We start from the raw sequence: 22,344 nt of genomic DNA on the forward strand, positions 1-22,344 counted from the left end.
GTTAGAAGTGTTTCTACCTGACCTGTAAAACATCCTCTTTGTTCTTCACACTCTTCACAAACCATGACTGTCAAAATATTCACTTAGGACTAGCAGGATCAATAGTGCTTTTTGGCTTTTTTCCCCAGTAACTTCAGGTTTTTGGCTTTTTATTTCCATAAATAATACATTTTAAATGGATGGCTGTAAAGTACTTAACAAGGTACTGAGTCTTCCAATCCAAACAAGACAGAACATTTGTACTTTTAAAATATAAAGTCTTTCCACAGATGATCTAAAAATAGCAATTCCATAAAGTGCTTATTTCCCCTTAAAATTTTTGATTGGGTTATTTTATCTGGAGCACAGTACACAGGGACCTGCAGCATTTCGTTAGTGTCTGTTCACTTTGAAACTAATGAGACCTCAGTTTTAAAAAATTGAGGTTTCAAAATACATTCCTAGAAAAGATACCTGACAGCTGCAAACACTGACCTACCTTCACTTACACTCTGCCACAGATCAACCTCTGCTTCATTAAAGACAACACCTCGGACTTCATGCTGTCCTGGGAAAGTTCGGTCTGCAGCTGAACTCTACTCACTAGTTAAAAGGCTTTTCTATGAGAAGTCTCATAAATGCTAGACTGAAAGATGGAAAAATGAGTAAAAAACACAGAACGTGTCAACTGTCTACATAAGATCTCCTACAATATAAATTCTTGCATTTCTGAGCCAAAAAAAAATCACCAAACTGGATATTCTAAATATATGTACGCAAATCACCCCACAGAAAAACCTCACAGATGCTGCTCACAAACTAAAACAAGCATACACACATATCAAAATTTACAATAGAAAAAAGAGTTCATAACTAGTTTTCTAGAAATATCTAGAATAAAAAGAATAGGCAAGAACAAGTATAACCAATCTACAATCTTGACTACGCAAAGCTCTTCCACTAATGCCTCAAAACAACAAAAGAAGTCACTATGTATTAAGAGCAATTTCCTAAAAGTAACACATTTCAGAGAACAAGTTTGATGAAAATGCCTAATAAATTCATGACTGAGTTAGGACAAGCAATCAGTAAAATAAAGAATTAAGTATCACACGTCCCATTTTAGAGAGCCGGTTACTGAAGTTCTATCCGAAAATCTTTTAAAGTCATCCAGTTTTTCGATTACCTGGAGAAAATGGATATACACTTTCAGAAAATGAGTTTATTCCTTTTTATTTTACAACCCTTTCTTTTTATTCTCACGTGATTAAACAGGAGAATTAAAGTCCCACCTTCCCACTTTGGTTATTTTTTTTCCTCCCCTTTTATTAATGCAGGTTAGGTAAGGATTGTGTTGTTCTTCTAAGAATGTACTTGACAGACATGTTGGAAGAGTGCTCGGTCTTCCCTGAGGAAGGTATTTACATCATCTGATTTCAAATACACAGCTCAACGGCCTGAATTACCCCTTGGAGTTCTGGCTAAATAAACAGCGGGAAGTAGGTAATTCAGATGCTCCAAACGAGAACGTGCTTAGATGCACAAGGGAGATAGAGTAATTATTCTCTTAAGTGTTCAGCTATTTTTAGTTTTGGCTCTCATTCATTCCCACAGCCTTTAAAAATAGCTCTATCAATCGCAGAGCTGCTTCATCTTAAAGAGCTTTGCAGCACTTATCCATAACCACTCTTCCATGAGAAATATGAGTCTTTCTCCATCTTTCCACCATATCTAGAGAGATCTTGTGTTACAGCATGAGCTCTTTCACAGTGTTTGACACATTCCTGGTTTGAAAACAGGTATTGGCTCACTACCTGTTGCAAAGATTCCTCACAGAACTGACAAAAACTGTCACAATCGAGACACAAGAACATTTAACTAACAAGTCAGTATCTATTAGCACCTATCAATAGCTACGTGGCGGCAGCCTAAGCAAAGGTGCACAGCAACGGGAACTGGGTCACAGAACGAGGGGACACCAGACCCCTTTGTGAGACCAGCCCAGTATCTACTGCTGGAGCACAGAGCTGAAACCTTCACAGCATTACGCAAGTCCTGGCTGAGGGGAGGCCAAGGCTGCTCTGAAGCTGCTGTCCACTACCCAGTTCTTTGTGCATTAACCCGTGCTTTGATGGGGGAACAAGTCACCTTTCTAAGTATGCCTTTCTCTGCCAAATAAGTGCATTTACTAGAGTTTTTCTAGCATGTCTAAAAATATTAATATATAATTTGAAAAATATTATTTTCATCTTTCATGTTATAGAGAAATCATTTTTGAAAAAAATCTGTCTTTATCAGTCTGTTGTTCCAAAATAAAGCCTCGAGTGACCTGATCTGCTCTCACTGCTGACCTGCTGCAAGAGGTCATCTAGAACTAGAGACCTCCTGAGGTCTCCTCCAACCCAAAGCTAATCGTGTTAAACAGCATTAGAAAAAAAAAAAAGGTATATATACATACATATATATATAAACACTATATAGAATTACCAGTTACTAGGACCTGAGTATGAATTCAAATTCCAAAACCTTACAAGGATATCAACTTAATTTCTTTTGAAAAAACAACAAATGAACATGATCCAAAAAATACTTTACTGCAACATAGCTAAAATATTAAAGCTTGTACACGAAGTGAAAAATCTACTAAACAGATTTCTGCATACAACCTTTAATGAAAACTCAGTGCAGAAACATGGACTAGCAGCAAGATTCTGGATTTTTTTTTTTTTTTTTTTTTTTTGTTACAGCATTAGATTTACATGCAGCATTATTAAATGGTAAGCTTTCTAGACAATAAAATATCTAAGATAGAAACAATTTGAAGTAAGTCCATTTTCACTAAGGCAATGAGTCAAAAATTCATATTAAAAATCTGTTTGTATACAAAAATAGGAATTTTAATAAACAAGCAATGAGCACACATATATATTGTCTGATCAAAATACTATGTAATAGAATTCCAAGTTTTAAGTTAAAATGGAACACCATTATGTATCACACAAAGAAATGAAGTAACATGTTTAAGTCATGGCTGACAGAAAATCAAAGATTTTCAAGATCTGTCCCAAAAGAATTCTCTTATATTTAAGTCTTGTTTCTGAAGATACATATTTTCCATATTTATTTAGCACTTTATAAGGTGTATAGAAATGGTATGAAACCTGTTATAAGCAAATGTATTTATTTTTAAGACTGTAAAAATTACTTGACCAAACAGTCGCCAAAAAACCCGAGCAGCAGTGGCAGAGTTCATCAGATACACTCTCCAGTTTTAATATGTAAACAATATTCTCAGGCTTATTAAGCTTAGAATATCTTTCCTTTGGGCTTATCCAGACAAGTAGAAAGTGTACACTATGCACCAGCTCATACTTAATGTGTATTAAGTTACACTTACAAGAAAGGTCACATCGGAGGTGGTTACAAACATTTGAACGACTTTTTTTTCCTCCTGAAACACCATTTTACAATCAAGATTTTTATTCTACTAAGCAAACAACAACACTTGCCAAAAAAAAGGTGGAAAAGTGGGGACTGAAAGTTAGTTAGGAAAGGCCTGTGCTTTTTTCATGTTTTAAAGGTCTTCCTTATTTTAAACCTTGGTCTTGATACACCAGCTTTTGTTAGAAACAATCCTACCTGGACAAATCATTGCTCAGAAAAAAAACTCAGTCTCAAACAAGATTTTTAAAGCTTTCTAATGCCTGGCTTAGGCTCTTCTTAATTTTCATTTATTCTGGCAATATTTAGTAATGCAAGCAGTATTCAGTGTATACTATATTATAAGAAGTGGGAGTTATCATGTAATATTTCTCAGTAATTCAACATCAACCAGCACAATTTAAAAAAATAATAATAAAAAAAGGTTTAATTGCAAGAGTCTATCTTTCTGAGTAATGTTCACAATACTACTTAATATCTTTTCCTCTCAAATAGTTCGCTCGAGTCACACTGCTGTGAAATGCTTTAAGACTTTCCAATTAAGGGTAAATTGAAGCAACTAGACTGACTGTTGCTCTGTGACGCTCACAGGATATGAATGGGATTGTACATATTTACTAGAGAAGGTTATAAGCAATACTTAAAATTATTTACTGAAATAATAAGAAATCAAGGTCCTAACAACAAAATTCTGGTGACTGAAATAACACTTCTTGGATGGAGTTGCTTCCTTACCATTTATAAACACCAAAGCAGTCTGTGCTTAGCTCGCTGAAACAGCACATGCCCCAGCTGCCTATACTTGCACGGCCAGAGCGCAGGGATGAATGCCTGTGCAAGACAACATGTCTGGCCAGGGAGGGGACGTTATAACCAAAAATCAAACATTTTCCAGGCGTGCAGACAAAAGATGCCAACTAATAAGATGTAGATTCACACTGCTCATTTCCAACTTTGTTAGCTCCTGTCAGTCCCTTCCAGCTCATATAATCTGCTCCACACTCAGAGGCGCTTGCTCTCAGCTGTGCTGGCTGCCTCACTCAGCAGGCAGTGCAGTCTCTGAGGTCCCCATGGTGGGGGACAGTGGCACTTGCACAGAGTGCACCTCTCCCTGCCCCAGCCTAGAACACAGCCCTGGTGCTGGCTGCCCTGCAAAGCCTTGCTCCACTTCCCTGCATTTGCAGCCTACACTGAGGCCTGCTCCTGTTGGTGCAGGAGAAAAAGTGAAGAAAGCAAAATTTAAGCTCTTCCCAAACCCTCTCCTCCTTGCTCAGGAGCACTGACTAGTTACTTCTGCTCAAACACTGAGTGCAGGAGGAAGGCGCTCAGTGCTTGCCAGGAGTAACAAGGCACCCAGGGAAAGTTCAGCACGGCACTGTCTTCCCAGCAAGCATGGAGTGCTGCTGAGAGCCAGTGGCACCCAAACGGCCAGGCACACGGTGGAGCATGAGCCCTTCCATATCCTTGGAGAAGCCCAGATAGTCTGATGATTTGGGTATAGGGATTAATATATATATATATTTTTCTAATAAAAGCAAACAAGCAAATCGGCTAACTACCCTACCAGACAGCACAAGCAACTAGGCAACATAATTGCCTAGGCCTTCATGTGGTAGGCCACACAGTTGCCTAAAATATTAAGTAGGCAACATAATTGCCCTACTTAATATTATGCAAGAACACTTCAAAAATGTGTCCATTTAACCCTGACTAGCTCAGTCCTACTAGGGTTAGCATCCTAGAACTTTCTTCTATGTGTGTGTGTGTATGTGTGTGTGTATGTGTGTATATAACTATTGTCAGAAAGCACTTTAGAGTCCTTTCTGTGTGGTATTGATTAAATACTAGTATGTAAATAGTCTCAGTTGTGTTTTTCAATAGAAGAGTGGCCAATAGGTCTTTAATTATAGTAATAAAAACTCCACTTAGGCCAAAATTCAGTTGAGGTCAATGGGTTTCTGAAAGAAACTTGCTCTTTACTCAGTAATAGCTCACTGACAAAGAGGTACTTTCCAATAGCAAGACAAAACCTTGAGTCTTTTGACACTCAAAGGGTACCCTCTAAATGTAGCACTGACACCGAAAGATCAACTGTAGGTATGGGTACCAAACAGGACAATAAACCAGAAATTAACATACCCAGTGCATACATCAAATACATAGAAAAATGCAAAATCTAATTTTTCTTATCTATATTCTAGACCATGAAAATTACAAGTGGGCTGTCTCAAAGAATATCTAGTCCTCAATGCAATGTGTAGTTATCCATATTGGCATATCAGAAAACATTTACATATAAAAGGAGGGAAGATCTTGCAGCTATCCATTTTTTTATACACTATTAATGTAGAGACTTGCAGACTTCATCACAACTCACAAAAATACCAATGACCAGTTCCAGCACAGAAACAAGTTCAAATGAAATGTTTACAAAACTGATAGATGTGCAACATTTGTAACATTCCTTCAACATGCAAAGAGCACTCTTACAAAGCACCATTTCTTCAACATGAGTAGATGCACTAGTAACAGTTGCAGTATAAAAATAAACACAATCACTCTGCTAAAAAAAATTAGTGCAAAACTGTGCTTTATCATTTGAAAATGATTTCTTCCAAGATACATTCTCTTATAAAACATTAGAATTCTTGAACAATTCCAATTCCCTCTCTGTTTTTTGTGAATTATTCATACATTTTCAAGTTCTAGAGTTCCCCAACTTTTGAGACACTGATCAAGAGCTCTTAAACTCTATTTAAACTGAATCAAGACCATGCATCAAAAAAGTGTTTCCAGCTTTGGTAGTTAATTAAATATTGAAGTTACTCTCTATGGTCTCAGTACTTAACCTGTTTTATTGAGAGTGTACCACTTTCAGTGGTATCTCATATGCAAGAGATCTTAACACATTATTGGTATCATTAAGAAAAGAGTCCTAGACTTGAAAAACAATGAAGCACAACTTTTCTAGTGCAATGAAATATAATTCACTCTGAAGTACAACTACCCTTCTCTCACATTTTAAAAAAGTTGAAAAATGTTTTCAACCATCAGGGTTTTTTTTTTTTAATAAAATGCTGTTTTAAATCACATGATCCTGAAGTGCTACAAAGGTCCCTAATCCCGCCATAACTCATCACTGGAAGGCTGACATCTAGTATCATCCATCATTTGAGTAAAATCCACAAAAGTAATTGAATTGAAACAAATTGAAAAGAAGTGGTTAACTTCACTAAGAGCTCAGACATTTAAATATTGCTTCCTGTTAAAGGGACACCAGCACTCACCAAAGTTCAAGTCCTTGTATGTGTTATAAATTATATATTTAAAAAAGCAACTTTTTTGCCATTTTTTGTGGAGAAAAAGATTATACAGATAATCTGAAAGCCAGTCCTTTATATTTTTCATTTTAAATTAATTCATAATTGTGCTACTTGTGGCTTGTGAAAGCTACCTCATAAAAGAAGGTCCCTTTAACAAGGAAGGAAGCAGGTATCACTTGATCAGGATGTGGGAATGGAATCTGTACCTATGTGTAAATGGCAATGCGTTCTGGGTTGGTTCAGCCCTTGGTTCTGAGTTCTGTGTCACTTCTGGCGTTGCTCTCTCATCATCTGTTCCATTAATACTTTCGGGCGTTAAAGGAGACTGAATATCCCCTCCAGCTGATTCCTTGAGTAAAACAAATAAACAACAAGTTTCAATTACAAGCTGATCTACTCAAAGTCCATGTGCATATAAACTCTAACATGAAATGATGAGACAAAAAGACTTCTGGCAAAAGTAATGTGAAACTCACAGCTTTCCAGCATGTCTTATATTCATATTTTATCATGTGATGACTTAGAAGTTTAGACCATGAGATTATCACACTAAAAGCACAACTGACCTCTGATTTATTTGTAGGTACCCAGCCTCCTGCTTACTCAATTTGTAGACCTCTATCTCTTAGCTGATATTACATTCAGCCCTCAGGCAGCTAAAGGATTGACAACCACTCACACCCAGCATTCTTACCTCTTCATTTCTGTTCTAAGAGGGAGAAACAAGCAATCTTGATATTTATTTCAAGATCTAGCTATAATATTTGTATTAGCCAAAGCTAACAGTAGAAGAGCTGTTGCTGAGGACATTCAGTTTCTCCCATGAGACATTTATAAAGACATGTCAGCCTCAGCTGGGCCCTCGGCTCTTCACAGGTTCTGCCTGGAAGAAAGAACCTACACACATGCAGTTTCCTCTGCTGGAGGTAATGGCTGGCAGGAGGAAAGGGGCAGTTTTATCACACCTCATCACACTAACATCAAAGATTCTTTGCTTTGTTTTAACCATCAAAGACTCTTTGCTTATTTCCTGTGATTGATTAGTATCTCATTCTTAAGAAAAAAACAAACAAAATCTCAAAGGACACCGTAGCCCACAAGCTATGTTTGAATATTATGGGCTTTTCAAACTCTGTATACTTCTCTTTCCAAGTAAGAACTGTTGCACTGTTGGACATAAACATGTCATAGAAGCTAAATAACTCAGACGTCAGAATGTCTTGGTGGGCTTTTAGTAATCAAGTGGCAACATTTAATTAAATGTTAACATTTAACATTTAAGATGGAAGGGCTGCATGAAGAGAGTTCCACAGCTGGCAAGGGGGGATGCCCACACAGCAAACAACTGTTGTACTTGCAACACTCCCAAAAGTTAACCATCTCCTAAGGCCTTGCAGGCTCCTACTGTCTGCATGGAGAGGAGAAGACATTTTCAGACTGAAGCACAAGAAAAGTCTTGGGAATTGTGGCTGCCACCCTTCCCAGCTCCTTGACACCCTGCATAGGGAGCTGAGTTGTCAAAAGGAACAGAAAACTGAAAGTATTTGGAGATGCTCAGGATTTAAAAAAAAAACAAAACAAAAGAACCCACCAGTTTCTAATTTTGAGCCTTTAGTTGCATTTGTAACCTTCAACTCATTTACAGGAATAAGAGTTTTTGAAAGTCAATACTGAATCTGATCTACATCTACTGAAAGAGTTGTCTTTGACTTTAAGGATGAACCAGATGAGAAAATTCAGTTACAGAAAACAAGCTCCAGCCACTATCATCACCTTCCACAAAGGTTATTTAGGTTATTTTAGGTTTAGGTCATCAAATAACCTAAAACAGCACGGGTTCAAGTTTTCACCGCGCTTTAAATAACATTCAACATTTGCAGCCCACCGTTCAACAACTACCAAAAATTTTGCTTTTATTCCCACATAGAGTGTTACTCTTACTCTACAGCTTGCATTAGTGGATGATACAGAATTAAATTACAATATTTTAATACTAATCTAAAATTTTATTATATTTAATATTCATCAAGTTATGCAATGTACATACACTAGTATCTCCATTCTGTGCCTTCCTATTCCATTCCTGATGATTAGAAAGCAGAACCTTTCACTGATCTATTATATAAATGCAAATCATTTACCATATAAATGTTAATATTTATTATGCAAATGTAAACTGTTTCAGAAGCAAGCTTGTTCTTTTATACTCATAAAATCTTTTCTTTATTGCTATTATTTAGAAATCAAAACTAAACCTTGATTTCCACAAAACTGAGTTTTACTGAACTGAAAATGAATTGAAATTAAGCGCAAAAGGAAAACAGAGTTGACAAGATAATCAAACATATGCATTAATACATTAAAAATGATGACTTTTGGCCTTTCTCTCCTCTCCCCCAGCCACATTAGATGTTCATAAATAATACAATTTCTCCACAAGTCTGGTTTACTTATCCTCTTTAAACTAAAATTCCTATAGCACTGTTAGATATATAACAAGAGCTTATTCATAAACAAAATCTGTATAAAAGCATTAAAATGATTTCACTACAAAAGAAATCAAACTGCAAGTTCCAGTAAGGTTTGTTTTTCAATAAGGCTAAAAGACCGATAGTTTTCTAACTCAGACAAACTTCATATGAAAAATCAGTGCAAGCAAATGTCTTGGTCTATATAATTTATAAAGACTTCCTGCTTACAAATTTCTGACAAGCAGAATTGTACATAGCAGAGCAGCATGACGTTCTAGCCTGTATTTCTTCCAATAACACAGATCAATCAATGCTCAGACTCAAAACTATCTTTGTCTGGTAAATAATTTATCTGCAGCCAACAATAATGAATCTGGCAACAAATAAAGTACCAAAAGAAACAGAAGAAAAGCTATAAAAGTCAAAAAAACAAGCTAACAAAGTTGAGCTTGCAAATAATATTTTTATATTTTATAGTACTTAAAAAGCATAAAAGAGTTCTAGAAACATTTTTGGGAGATGTTCTTGAGTAACAGTTTTATTAGTTTCTACGATCTACTTCAAATTTTATAGAGTTTGAAGAAAAAATTATGGTCTACTTAAATATAAATTTTAAGCTAAGCTTTATATATGTATTTTAAGTTGACCTGATATATTTCAAGGTAACATAGAACTAATCTTCATCTGTATAGAAACTGTATGAAAAAATTTATTAAAAAGTATATAAAGAAGGAAAAAACTTGAACACCTTCCAGCAAACCCATGGCATATTTTAAGACCTGATATTTCTCACTCATGAGAATTATAAATAGATATTTTTGTACATTTGACAAAAAGGATCATCAGCTCTTCTGTGGTATAAAATCACTATCAATTCACAAGTTTTTGGAAGATACTGATCTTCAAATCACTCATTTGCCTTTGACATTGACTGAGGATTATCATTATTTAAAGTGAAAAAAAATGTGAATCAGGAGTATTTTGCTATTTAAGAGTTATTCAGAGATCTGCACTGTCAGATGGAGCTCTGGCACTAGTAATCAGTGTATCACCAGGATACTGGTAATAGAGTAGTATGAAGAGAATACTGCCTAGAGTCTACAAACTAAGCACAGCAGAGGGGAATTCAGCAAAAGACATCCCAACATGATTTCAGAATCTTATAAAGGAAATATATGCACTCAGGAAAAAAAAAAAAAACCACTCTGAAGTAAAACACACAGATCCTGTAACAGAGAAGAGGCCTTTTCCAGTCACCAAATATGGAATAGAAACAGATATGGAGTAGGTGCTTAACAATTAAGTTGGGCTCCAAAATTATGAAGAAAGCAAACCCATTCCAGATGGTTGAACTGGAAGCTTTCTTGTTAATCCCAGCTTACTATATATAGGAAGTTTTCTCTGCTCTCTCCTGTAGCCATGGTTCTTCAGCAAGCTTGTGTTTAGCACACACCGGGAACAGCCCAAGGCCAACAGCTATGGATGCAGATGCCATAACAGGTACACAGTGTTTGTTCCAGGACATGGTGTCGTAGAGTCCTTTACAAACTTTGAAAGTAAACTTCGTTCAAAAAAAAAAGAGGCAATAGGTGATAAAGCCGTGCCTATTTTGCCAAAATCAGTCTATTCTTTGCTCTACAAAAGCACTGTGATACCAAACTCCCCCAAATCAGTCAATTGCTATTCCTATGAGTCTGCACAGGAGTACTGTCCCACAATGAGACAAGAATCTGACTACTGGGAACAAGACGCTTGCCACACAACAAGAGTCTTTAGTTGAAGTTACCATGGTCTCGAGAAAGATTTGAGGACAGCTTCTGCCTTAAAAAAAGAATGGAGATTCACACTGCAGTTGGTGGAAGACTCATGGGGAGAGGTGCATACCCACAACTGGGCTCTTTGGGTGGATACTTGAATCTGAAAATTGAAAATGGGGAGAAAGAGGGGAAAAAGCACTCCATTGACCCACAGTTATGTTGTATGTAATGACTGTATGTTGTATGTAAGAGGGCAGACAATGTGCTGCATCTGGTACTTTAACTGTTAAATAGTAAGAAGAGACTTTTTAAAGCAATATCAAGACAAACAACATATTTTATATAACCTTTGTATGTATATTTGTCAGGTGCGATGTGCAGTATTTTCCTATTTATTCTTTATTAGATGCAGAACTCTGTAAAATCCAGAGAAGAACTGATGGTTGTAGGTGACTGCTAGTGTTACTAAGGACCACACGCTACCTCCCAAGGCCTTTCCTGTCAAAACCTCCTGAAAAGCCACATTCTTGAGAAATCTTGGCTGTCAAGATGCTACCTCTCCTTCCTCTTTTCCATTCCCTCTCGGCAAATCATCACTATACAAAAGGAAAAAAAACACTGCAAAATGATCAAGAATGGCAATACTGGCATTACGTGCCTTTACAGCCACTTTTGGGGAGGTGATCAAAAGCAGAGAATGCTCCTGCAAGTGTCCCTAGGGTCCCCACTGCCAAGCACCCCTCTCCCTCTCCTCCACCCTCTCCCCCATCATCTCTGAACAAGCCCCAGTGCCTTGAAGCACCCAAGAAGTGCAGCAGGCTGCCAGGAAGCCACTGCTTTTCATCTGCTCCTAACCCCGAAGTTCCTGATTCACCTCCTTTATCTTTGGGGAACTAAAGAGAAGCATTAGGTATGTGAAGACTATTATGCTGATGTGTCAGCACTTGCACTAACTGTATCTTTTGGAATAATACACTAACTTATCAACATGGCTAAAAGCCGAGAGATGAAAGGTAAGGTCTGAATACGAAATTATTCCTAAGTGTGCAGTAATTAAATTGCAGCTCAACATGCATTACAGAGTCGCTCAAGGTAATATTTCTGTAACTGCCTACAGTGTAGAATATTAAGCTTCAATAGTGGTTATGAGTAACCTGTACAAGAATATGAACAATATTAATAGCTCATATAGATCAAGATGAAACCTTTTACCTTGGGTGTCCTGCCTAAGTAATTAAAAAAAACACCTCAACTAAACAAAAGAGCCCCACAAATAACTTCATTTGACAATGTCAGATTTAGCTTGAAATCTGACTCTTACTCAGTATCTCAAAAGAGTACAGTAATTATTTTGTCTATAATATTAAGCAAGTCCTCTATAGTTACTTAAGTACTTCACTGTATATAAAGCCAAGTATATACCAGGTTATAATACTGAAATTTTTATTTCTGTCATCAACATATTCATAGAATTTATCAGAAGGTTAGAGAATTAGAAGGAAACTAATGAAAAAACACTGCCTCATTTTTTCCTGTTGTACTAAAGCAAGCCATTCCCTTTCAATGTTACAAGCCAGCATAGCACCTGGGCACCCTGCCTACCAGGAAAAGTAAGCTTAGCTCATTGTGTATATTCTTGTGGTTGCTGCCCTGACTTCTCTTGGAAGGGCACCAGCTATAGGTTTGTTGTCACCAGAGCGCTATCTGCGCCGCATGCTGCAGACTGCCTGAAATCCTGGATTCATCAAAGATTAGGAGCACACTGCAATACAAAGCATTCAAGAGATGCACTGATTCTGTGAACACAGATGCATTCTGCATTCCTTGGAGAACCAGGAGAAGGGGAGAGAAAAAAAAATGTCTGTTATGTTAATCCTAATCCCTGCTAAAATTTTAAAGCTGTTTCTTCCTTCAAGAGGAAGAATTACCCTTGTCTTTATTATTGCTTAAAATAAAACAAATGGCTACACCTAGAGTCAAAAAGACTTGGAGGGAGAGGCATAAAAGCCTCATGCAATTTCTTTTTCCAAAACAAACTCAAAATATATTTACTTTCAGGTAAATTAATTTTAGGCTTGACTGGTGTAATATGACTATATTAATTTATCTTCCTGTTGGACTGTTCATATGGTTTTTTGTTTTGTTTTTAATTTTTACATGTCCAACTGTGATAAAACTCCAGAATCTCCACATTAATCTTTCTTCTTGCATCAACACATTTCACAACTGAATACTGGATAGCAGGACAAAATTTTAAGTGATTGGCACTTTGACTTTTTGTTGAAAGAATTATTTTTAAAGTTCTTTACTATGCATCTCCTTCAGTTTCACAGATGCAATAAAAAACACTGTGTGTTTCTTTTATTATAGATTTACTAGAATAACTGCTCACCCTCTTTGCTCAAAACCTCTTTGGTGGAAAGCTGAAAAGAAGGGGGGAGGGAAGCCTCATTTAACTTTATTTTACTTTTCAGGAGCCCCTTTGACACTTCCATAGCAGACATTTTGACACTTTTAGTTGACTGTATAGAGTCTTTAGGCTGAACTGGGAAGTATCTTGATCATTTCCAATAAGACACAAGTGGATAAGATGCAATATAAATTCTTGACTATGAGGTTCTAGGCTTAAATCAGGCAATTAAGACTCACTTGCGAGGGCGTGCTCGTTAGCTCCATCTTTTCTTGGGATTTTTCCTTTGCTAGTCGTGCAGCTTCTTTGAATTCCTGAAATTTGTCCGCAAACTGAAGGTACATATGTTAAGAGATAGCGAGAGAGAGAAAGAGAGAGAAAGAGAGGGAGAGAGTAGGCGTGAAGTAGTTACATTACACACAGAACAGAATGTAATACTTAACATTTTACAAAGTCAAATTCTGTCAGTAGATTTTTAATTTTTCTCCTTATTAAACACTCATTTAAGTGAGCTACAGTGACAAATATCTTTCAGACATTACATACTGTTTATATGATAGAAAAAAATAGGACAAAACAAAAGTAGTATCTCTTGCTGATAGGAGAAAAACACCTCAGATGTGGCTAATTCAGTGCCAAATTGCCTTCAATAGCTGTTTTCAGGTTCTTATTTTGTTTTCCTTACAATGGGTGATCTGGCTCTGAAGCCTACTGAGGCCAATATTACCCTGAAGTCTTCAGGAGGTTTCATTCTTTGATACCTGAAACAATACTAGTTTCTTCCTTTTTTTAACAGTATTTGTAATTTCAAATCTAAATGAGAAAGCAGCAGTACGAATACTGAGCCAGTTGACCTAAGCCAAAATAAAGAATGGATTTGTTGAATTTCACTCTCATACATTGAGCGCTAAATTCAAGGATTCTACATTGAACTGCCATATGAATATTGATACATTTTCTTCCTGCAAACAGCCAAAGGTGCAATTCAGAAATGCATGTGTCTTTAAACTTAAGAGATAAATTTAAGATGGCCTAGATTCTCTTTCCAGAGAAGAAACTAGCCTCATACTACACCAAACACTACAGTATCCAAACATTTATTTTGGATTGTTACTGCTTTTATATAGAATATATTTTTACTATGGTCAGCTTAAGATAGAACCAATTATGTAAAAACACAAAAAGTTAACCAACAGCTTCTAAATTTATCCAGCAGCAGAATGCAAAGAAATTGCTTTGCACTGCAAGCATGTAGAAGAGATGAAGGCTACTTCTACATGCTACAGTCACCTCAACTATTTCAGTCAAAACTCAGTTCCTGAAAAGCCCTGTTGTTTCTAAGCTATAAGAAGGGTTCACTGAACAATGACTCAAGGAAAAGATTAACAATTTAAAGGAAAGTTGTAGAAGAAGATTATGAGAAGATCTCACAAGCACCTAATGGTACAATTGCTACTTAGCATATTCTTAAATAATCTGGAATAAATCAGGCCAACTATCTCAAAGAGAAGAGAGAGCACATATGAGAGAGTCCTGCGTTATGAAGAGAGATAATCTATCAAAAGCACAGCCTTGTCTTGTGGCTGAGAAGTTAACGTTTCAGCAATTTTATGTGAATATTATAGAACATTCTATTCCACTTACTACAGCAGCAAGAGCAATTCTGCTAGCAAGCCACGATTCAGTGGAGGAAAGAAACACTCTGCAACAGAGGAATCATCTTTTAGGTCTTACTGACTACTGCTTCACTTCAGATGAACAATGGTGTGGTGGTCTGATATACTTAGTAAAGGTCTGATGAAGATGAACCAATGCTGAATTTTCTTTTATCCTGTCCGCATCTGAAGAATTCATTAGAATGACTATTTTTCCATCAAAGATATTCTCACTTAGTGAATTTTCAGTCACTATTATGATAGAAAAAGGAGTTATCACTGTTGCAATCTACTACATTAAACAGTATTAATTTAGAAGGACAAGGGCACACGAGCCAAAAAAGAATAGCCCACGAGTCAAAACCTTACTACAAGCTTTAAAAACGATCTGCTTGATTAAGGACACAGCTGTGAATGGTGTGAGAACCTAGAGTTTACTAAGAGACAACTTCTATTCTCTCTGTCCGATTTGCTTCATTCTCTGAGGCCCACAGATGCTGTACAAAGCAAATTATATATAATAGGGCTCTTCACTTAGGGTCTTTATTAAATCAAATACAGAAAAGTAAATTCAAATCCAATTTTTAGGAAACATCTAGGAACAATCTGTTTCTGAATATATCCATGAATACAGTTTGTTAGCACTATTACTAATATTCAATAGTACATTGAGCTTTGAATTAGATTTCATGCCTTACAGTACCACATGTATCAAAGTGACTACTTTGGTGTACTTGACTTCAGTGCTAGGGCACGGAACTGAGAATTCGTTGTCTTGTCTTGTCCCTCTGGCTCAGATAGACGTGATTTATCTAAAGCTACACAGCAGATTCAGGGTATATACTTCAGGCTTTCTGATACCAAGATCATATCTACCAAGATGATGACAAAAAGTTTCCTTTTCCCCATCAAATAATTGTTTGTGTTGTTATAAAACTGACAGAAAAAAAAAAAGAAGTTTCACCTTCATTAATTTTAGCAGCAATGATTAGCAATTTTAACTCACATGAAAATAATTCAGACAGAAAACAGTCTGCGGATAAGGTCCTGTGGATTCATCACCATAATCTTCTAAATAAGTCCGTGGCTTCATATTTTTTCAAAAAGATTTGTGAATTTGTCCAAAATCATAGCAACCTGAGTAACTGCTATTCAAAAGGGTACCTTTAACAAAGTGTCTGCTTTAGCTTTCCAGATGATTGTTACAACAGCAATATAAAGTCTGAAGCCAAGTGTACATCAAGAATATATAAATATATATTTAATATATATAAAATATATAAATATAATAAATATATATAACACATAAATCATTTTGAGGGCATCTAAAACAAGGAAAGAATGAAACCATGTGATGGAAAAAGCAGTATCACGTGGGGAAAGCAATGAAAGTAAAGGAAAGGACAAATGCAAAAAGAGAAAAAAACAAGAGGCAAACTAAATTAGCACTTGCGCTATATGGCTTTAAAATATTAACAGAGGTTATCACTATTTTGGTGAGCAAGTGCCTCTACTATATATTTAAGTCAATTTACACCAATTTAAGTAAATTACAGTTTCTAAGCTTATTGATGCAGTGACATATGCATAAATGCACAAGCACATATGCACTATTATGTTCTGTGGAAATGAAAGCTATCTCATTATGGAAGGAAGAATTCTTATAAACGAATCATATTGTCCAATTAAGTAGATGTACCAACTTTTTCAACTACTCTTCTAAAAGGCCCGTGCTTATCCTTAGGCAATTACTACTTTCTCAAGTGATCTGCCCTTTTAAAGAAATTAAGCAATCATTATTCCTTACTCAAACATATTCTGTAGATTACTATACATTCCTTTTTATTGCATCTCGGTTTCCATATCTTTGGTACACTACAAAAGTTCTGTTTATGCAAGGGGAATATTTCCCAAATAAAACAGAAATTCTTTATCTGAGAAAATGACACTGCTTTCTGGTAGATATTCCTATGACATATGACTCTATCCATATAAACGGCATTGTAAATGGGGTGCTCACAGCAATTATGCTATCAGTTCATGAAGAAAAGAATAACTAGTTTTCTTGGATTAGAGCAGACTTCCTACACAGATAGATCAGAAAAATATTTACATAGGTTGTGGGGTTTCATTTTTAATGCTTCAATTTTTGTATTCAAACAAGAAAATTTAGTATTTGAGCATTCTTCTTACTAGCTTAACCTTAAATCTGCCAACATGACAATATGCACCACATAACAGAGAAATGAAAGTGAATGTGAAAGTGAAGTGAATGTGAAAGTGAAGCAAGCAAAACACCAAAACAAACTAAAGTTCATCTATATATTTTCCTAAAAAATCTAAATACAGAACAAACTAAATTATTCTCTCAAATTCCATCATGAAAAAAATGTAATGGAAGAACAACTTTTAAAAAAAAGAGAAAATAAATGAATAATCATAAAAAGCATAAACATCATGCTTTGCAATATCTTAAACCTCTCTTTTCCTCTATAAATTAAAAAAAAAAAAAGGAGGGAGAAGGCAAAAGCAAACACACCACCCAGATATGAGAAGGTTAAAACTTCACTGCCATTATTTCTTACCTTGTCTTTTTACCCTGCAAGGATGTATACACAAGATTTGAGTAACAAAACAGTAGCGAGTCAAGATGCAAACAGCAATAACCAAATATTCTTAAGGTCACTTGGCCTCCTAGGAGGTTTTCATTAGTTATACTTACTTTTGAAAGATGATGTTCAGAAGAAAATCCCAAGCCATAGACTGTATTCGCCCTGCTGTCTGCCCACTGGCCAAACTTCTGGGATGTTTTAGTAAATGTCATGTTGGGGGTGATAGTGCTATTTATTATTGCCTGAAACAAAATAACACTTGTAAAGGTTTTATAGATTAACCCTACTCATAACTGAAAATTAGACAAGTACTTGTGCATCATGAATGAGCGCGCCCTGGCAACTAGGAAACAGTTTTCTTCTAATCCCCTCATGGCTACAATTTGGAGAGCATGCACTGACACCATTTCTGGAACAGCAGTAAGAGCTGGGTGGATCACCTCTTTGTAGTAATTTAGTTGGCATGCCTAAAAAAGGTCCATTAAAACATCCACATAGGCTAGCAAGATGAGAACTAGCAAATCTCTTCTTTGCCTCACAAGAATATTTCTTTGCCCCCTAAGACATCTCTCAAGCTGCACTGCAAATTTGTTGCATTATACAACATGCAGAAATGCATTCTCACTGAAAACCTATTTCACAGGCTTCTGTATCGCAAGATTTTTTCTTTTATAAACACACACCCGTGAATACATAACAAGGTCACGCAGCAAGTACAGAAGAACCACCATGGTTAGAATACATTTTTCTCCTATATTTTATGATATGAATAGAATGCAAGTACATCTTCTGTCATACATTTTTGCTAATATAATCAGAAAACACAACTGCCGGATGGTAACTTGATTCCAGCTGAACCCAGCTAAAGATTTATCATGAATTTTCAGAGTTTTATCTGATTTTTCAATGCATTACAGCCTGTCTAATATATTCTAAAATTGTAATGTGAAACCGTCCAGTTAAAGTACATCAGTATGAAGTCTTCCATGATAGCAGTGGTTTCCATGTCACTAAAATCCTGCTTGTTGCATCTTCCTTACATGTCACTTACTCCACTCCAAAGATTATTGTCAATATCCTCACAGCAGATAAAAGATCTACTGCAAGTACCTCACATGACAGTTTAAAACCTAAGATCTGCTGTGTTACTAGAGACTGGAGCACCATCTCCAGCATTAAGTGTCCACAAAGTTTCTTATTGCTAAGTAAAGATCACCTCTGCAATTTGTGCTACACCCTCTCACTGACCCTGAAGGAGGGCTGCCTATGCTGCACACAACTGAGAGAACATGAGACAGTGGAGATGAACAGTTCTCTTGGGAAGGTAGTGTTCTGGAGCTCTAATTTTCTCACATGCTATCACTGCTAGAAACTTTCCCTTTGAAATCATCTGGTGGAAGTCCCAGCCAGAGACTGCTTGCAATCTGCTGACACAGCAGGAAGCAGCCAGTTCCTGGGTGGCTCAGCGTGCGCACTGACTCAGCGCCCACGAGGACGGCTGAGCAAGAGCCCCCGGCAGGGGCAACCCAGGCCACAGCGGGGTATCTGTTTCATCGGCACTTAACAGCAACTGCCTAATTGCCTCCTGCTCTCACTCTACCGTTTAGTTTCCTCCAGAGGAAGAGGCTCCATTCCTGTGCAAGTATTTGCTCTAAAGAGAAGTTTCTCACTGTAAAGACTATCCGAAGACTGATACAAGAAGAATCCTTCATTAAAGCCATTTTGTAAGGAAATCAAAATGCTTAATTCTCTCTAAACAAAAAGTAGCAATATGCTAGATCTCTTAAGCACATTTACCATGCAATAAAGTAGAAAGCTAGAGCATGCCGTAGATACGCTCTACACTACTAGCAGAGCCAGCTACTTATGAAAAATACTAGTTTTTTGAACTCTATCTTCAGTATTTTTTAATTAGAATTTATAATGAGATCTGTATTGTCTACTCGGATAGGTAGCATGTTAACTGCTTTCCTTTACACAAGATTTCACTGTCGAGTCACCAGTATAAGAAGTGTCAGATATTTCACCAACTTTCAAGAATGTTGTTAGTATAAATGTACAAAGATATCTTAAAAAGAGAACAGAGTGGATCTGACAGGCAGACATTTAGCCTTTGAAGAAAACTGATTTTATCATCTCCAAATTTGGCTGGAATAATAAACTAGCTTTCATGTTTTCCTTTCAAAGAAGTTTAGCTATGAAAAAATAGGGCACATGCTTAATCTGTTCTTTTGACTGACTGCACACCCAACAGCTGCAAAATATGCAGTAGTAGTCAAAAATGATTTTATCTTGCATGAAAGACGATAATATCAACATATTCACTACTTTTTCAAAGGAGAAAAATCACTAATGACCTAGGTTTAAAGGTTCTCCCTGAAATCTATATTTAACATTAAGCAGATTACCACTTTAATGTGCTAGCTTATTTTAAACTGTTGTCAAAGATTCTCTACTGCAGAAACACACATTGTGCCTTTTGGCTCACTAAACGCATGCATCTTGTGGAACCTACAGATTGAAAAGCCACTTTTCTGTAATCTTTGTGTTCTGGACAAGCACAAATTACTTTTTCAGTCTTTCATTTATGGAAGTGTTATCAGAGAGTTAATTAGTAGTGCAGGAGCATCTCCTCCTTTTCTCAGAGGCTGCCAGAGACTGAATGGAGAAGAGAACAGGCCTACTGGAATAATCTTAACATCTGCCTGTACTGTCAGTGGAGACTTGCTTCCATCGCCCAGGAGAAAGAAGTACTAAGATACCTTTTTCCAAGAAGACATGAAATGATTATATAATTAATGAGAACTGAAAACCTTAGCAACAACTGCTAAGTGTTGTCATGTCATATTATATAAGAGATTTTATTTTTCAGGCCTCCTCTCAGTTCCTAGAGTGGCACGAGACAAAGGTTGCATAGAAGATATTTACTCAAGAGGTTACAGAAACCAGCTTGAAGCGACACCAAGTTATCATTTTAGATCAGGATCCATCTGACATGGGTCACAGGAATCAAGATATCCTATATGATTGTAAGATAAGATCCATACACTGTACACCTTATGATTTTCAAGTTAGAGGGTAATGCATTTCTTTCACGAATATTTTAAGAGGAGATAGTGTCAGAGAACAACATTATAGAGAGGCAGTGAACAGGTTTAAAAAAGCCTGTATCATATAGGAGAATATCATCCTTTGGAGTTATTCTAATATTCATAAAAAGACATATTAATATAAAGACATTAATCAATATTAAGTCCCCTCCTCCCCCTCCAAAAAGGCAAACAAAAAACCATGATCTGTTTTTATAGGAAAAAATCAACCTCAGTCAAGTTGAGAAGGAATACAAACCTTTTAATTTGCTGAACAGATGATGTAATACAACCTGCCTCACCCAAATGTGGCTCATGAATCAAGAAAAACAAATGAAGTACTTTCCCACAAAACACACCAGAGACTTGCATAGACAAATTCTGGCGGCAATCTGCAATGTATGGTAGTGCCCCTCAGCCAAGAGGAAAGATCACATCTTAAAAACATCCTTCTGTTTTCAAGAAGATCTATTGATGCTCCTGACACAATCAGTGCAAAAGTTAGTAGAAAGAAATCATGTGTAGCTTGTGTTTTTCCCCTTCAAACCAGGACCTAAATTACTTTGCTTAAAACTATTTTCTGAATGGTAACTGGAAAAGTTTTTAGTTTGATTTACAATCTAGAAAACCCAATTTGATAGCAACTGATACAAAGAGCTCTCATGGCAGATTACTTTCTGCTCTGACTCAGAACACTCAGCTTCTTGCAGAGCAAGGAGTACCTAAGGCATCATCCTCCAGAGCTGCACAAAACACGCTCGGAAAGTTCCCTTACTGCTCTATCAGACATCCTCAGGAAAGAAGAGGGCCTCAGCAAGAGGCAAAGGAGGGAGGCAGAAACGTGGTTAGGATTCAAACCTCAAGTATCTCTCTCTCAAAAGATGCCTTACTACAGTCTGAATGGGCAAATCCTTGAGTTGCTATCACTTGCTAACTACTGCTCAGCATCTGAGCTGCAGTAACTGAGTGCCCATGGGCACTTCATTCTCTCTAAGGTACCAACCTCCAGGGCACAACAAACCCAGCAGCACTGAGGATTTCAATAAAACATAGCCAGATCATACACTTGTTGCCACTGAGCCAGGCACATGAGAATTGCAAAGTAGTAAGTTTGGCTTGACAAATTTTTCTGGCAGGTGGCAACAACTTAATCTGAAATATTTTGAAAATATTTGTTAAAAATAAATCTTCATTCAATTTCATTTCAAAACTCTAAACTGAGGAATTAAATTGCGGTCTTTACTCCTTCGAAAATTTAATACCAGTGTCTGACCAATGGACGCAACAAGGCATTGCAGGCTCTGATGTGAATCATATTACTGGCAGCCAACTGTACACCACAGAGCACAGATGATCTGGGTGTGCTCCAAATGCAATCCTTTATATTTTTATTTAGCCCTTCATACTTACTGCATTTTATACGCACAGAGATGTTAAAAGATGGTGCTATAATTAGGGGAGAAAAAGCCCTCAAGGAAATATATTGAAAATCCATGGGTCCCATAGCACTAAACTCTTCTATAGGTGCCATAGCACTTCATACGTTACACCTTGGAGCAGCATGGCTCTAAAGCATTGGTTTTACCGAAAACAATAGGCCCTAGCCA

At 36.7% G+C, this 22,344-nt stretch overlaps 1 protein-coding gene across 1 annotated transcript in view; it reads right to left on the bottom strand.

The window, feature by feature from the left end:
- The window catches only part of HOMER1 (homer scaffold protein 1), an 84,630-nt gene that overhangs the window by 32,455 nt on the left and 29,831 nt on the right, over positions 1-22,344 (bottom strand). The window contains exons 4-6 of the mRNA XM_026035426.1: positions 17,759-17,890; positions 13,621-13,713; positions 6,950-7,092 (exon numbers count right to left, since the gene is read on the bottom strand). Coding sequence (XP_025891211.1) covers positions 6,950-7,092; positions 13,621-13,713; positions 17,759-17,890 — 368 coding nt within the window. The remainder of the gene's footprint in view (positions 1-6,949; positions 7,093-13,620; positions 13,714-17,758; positions 17,891-22,344) is intronic.

The sequence above is a fragment of the Nothoprocta perdicaria genome, unplaced genomic scaffold (assembly GCF_003342845.1).
Source record: "Nothoprocta perdicaria isolate Ctin4 unplaced genomic scaffold, notPer1 scaffold_1, whole genome shotgun sequence".
Classification (NCBI taxonomy): Eukaryota; Metazoa; Chordata; class Aves; order Tinamiformes; family Tinamidae; genus Nothoprocta; species Nothoprocta perdicaria.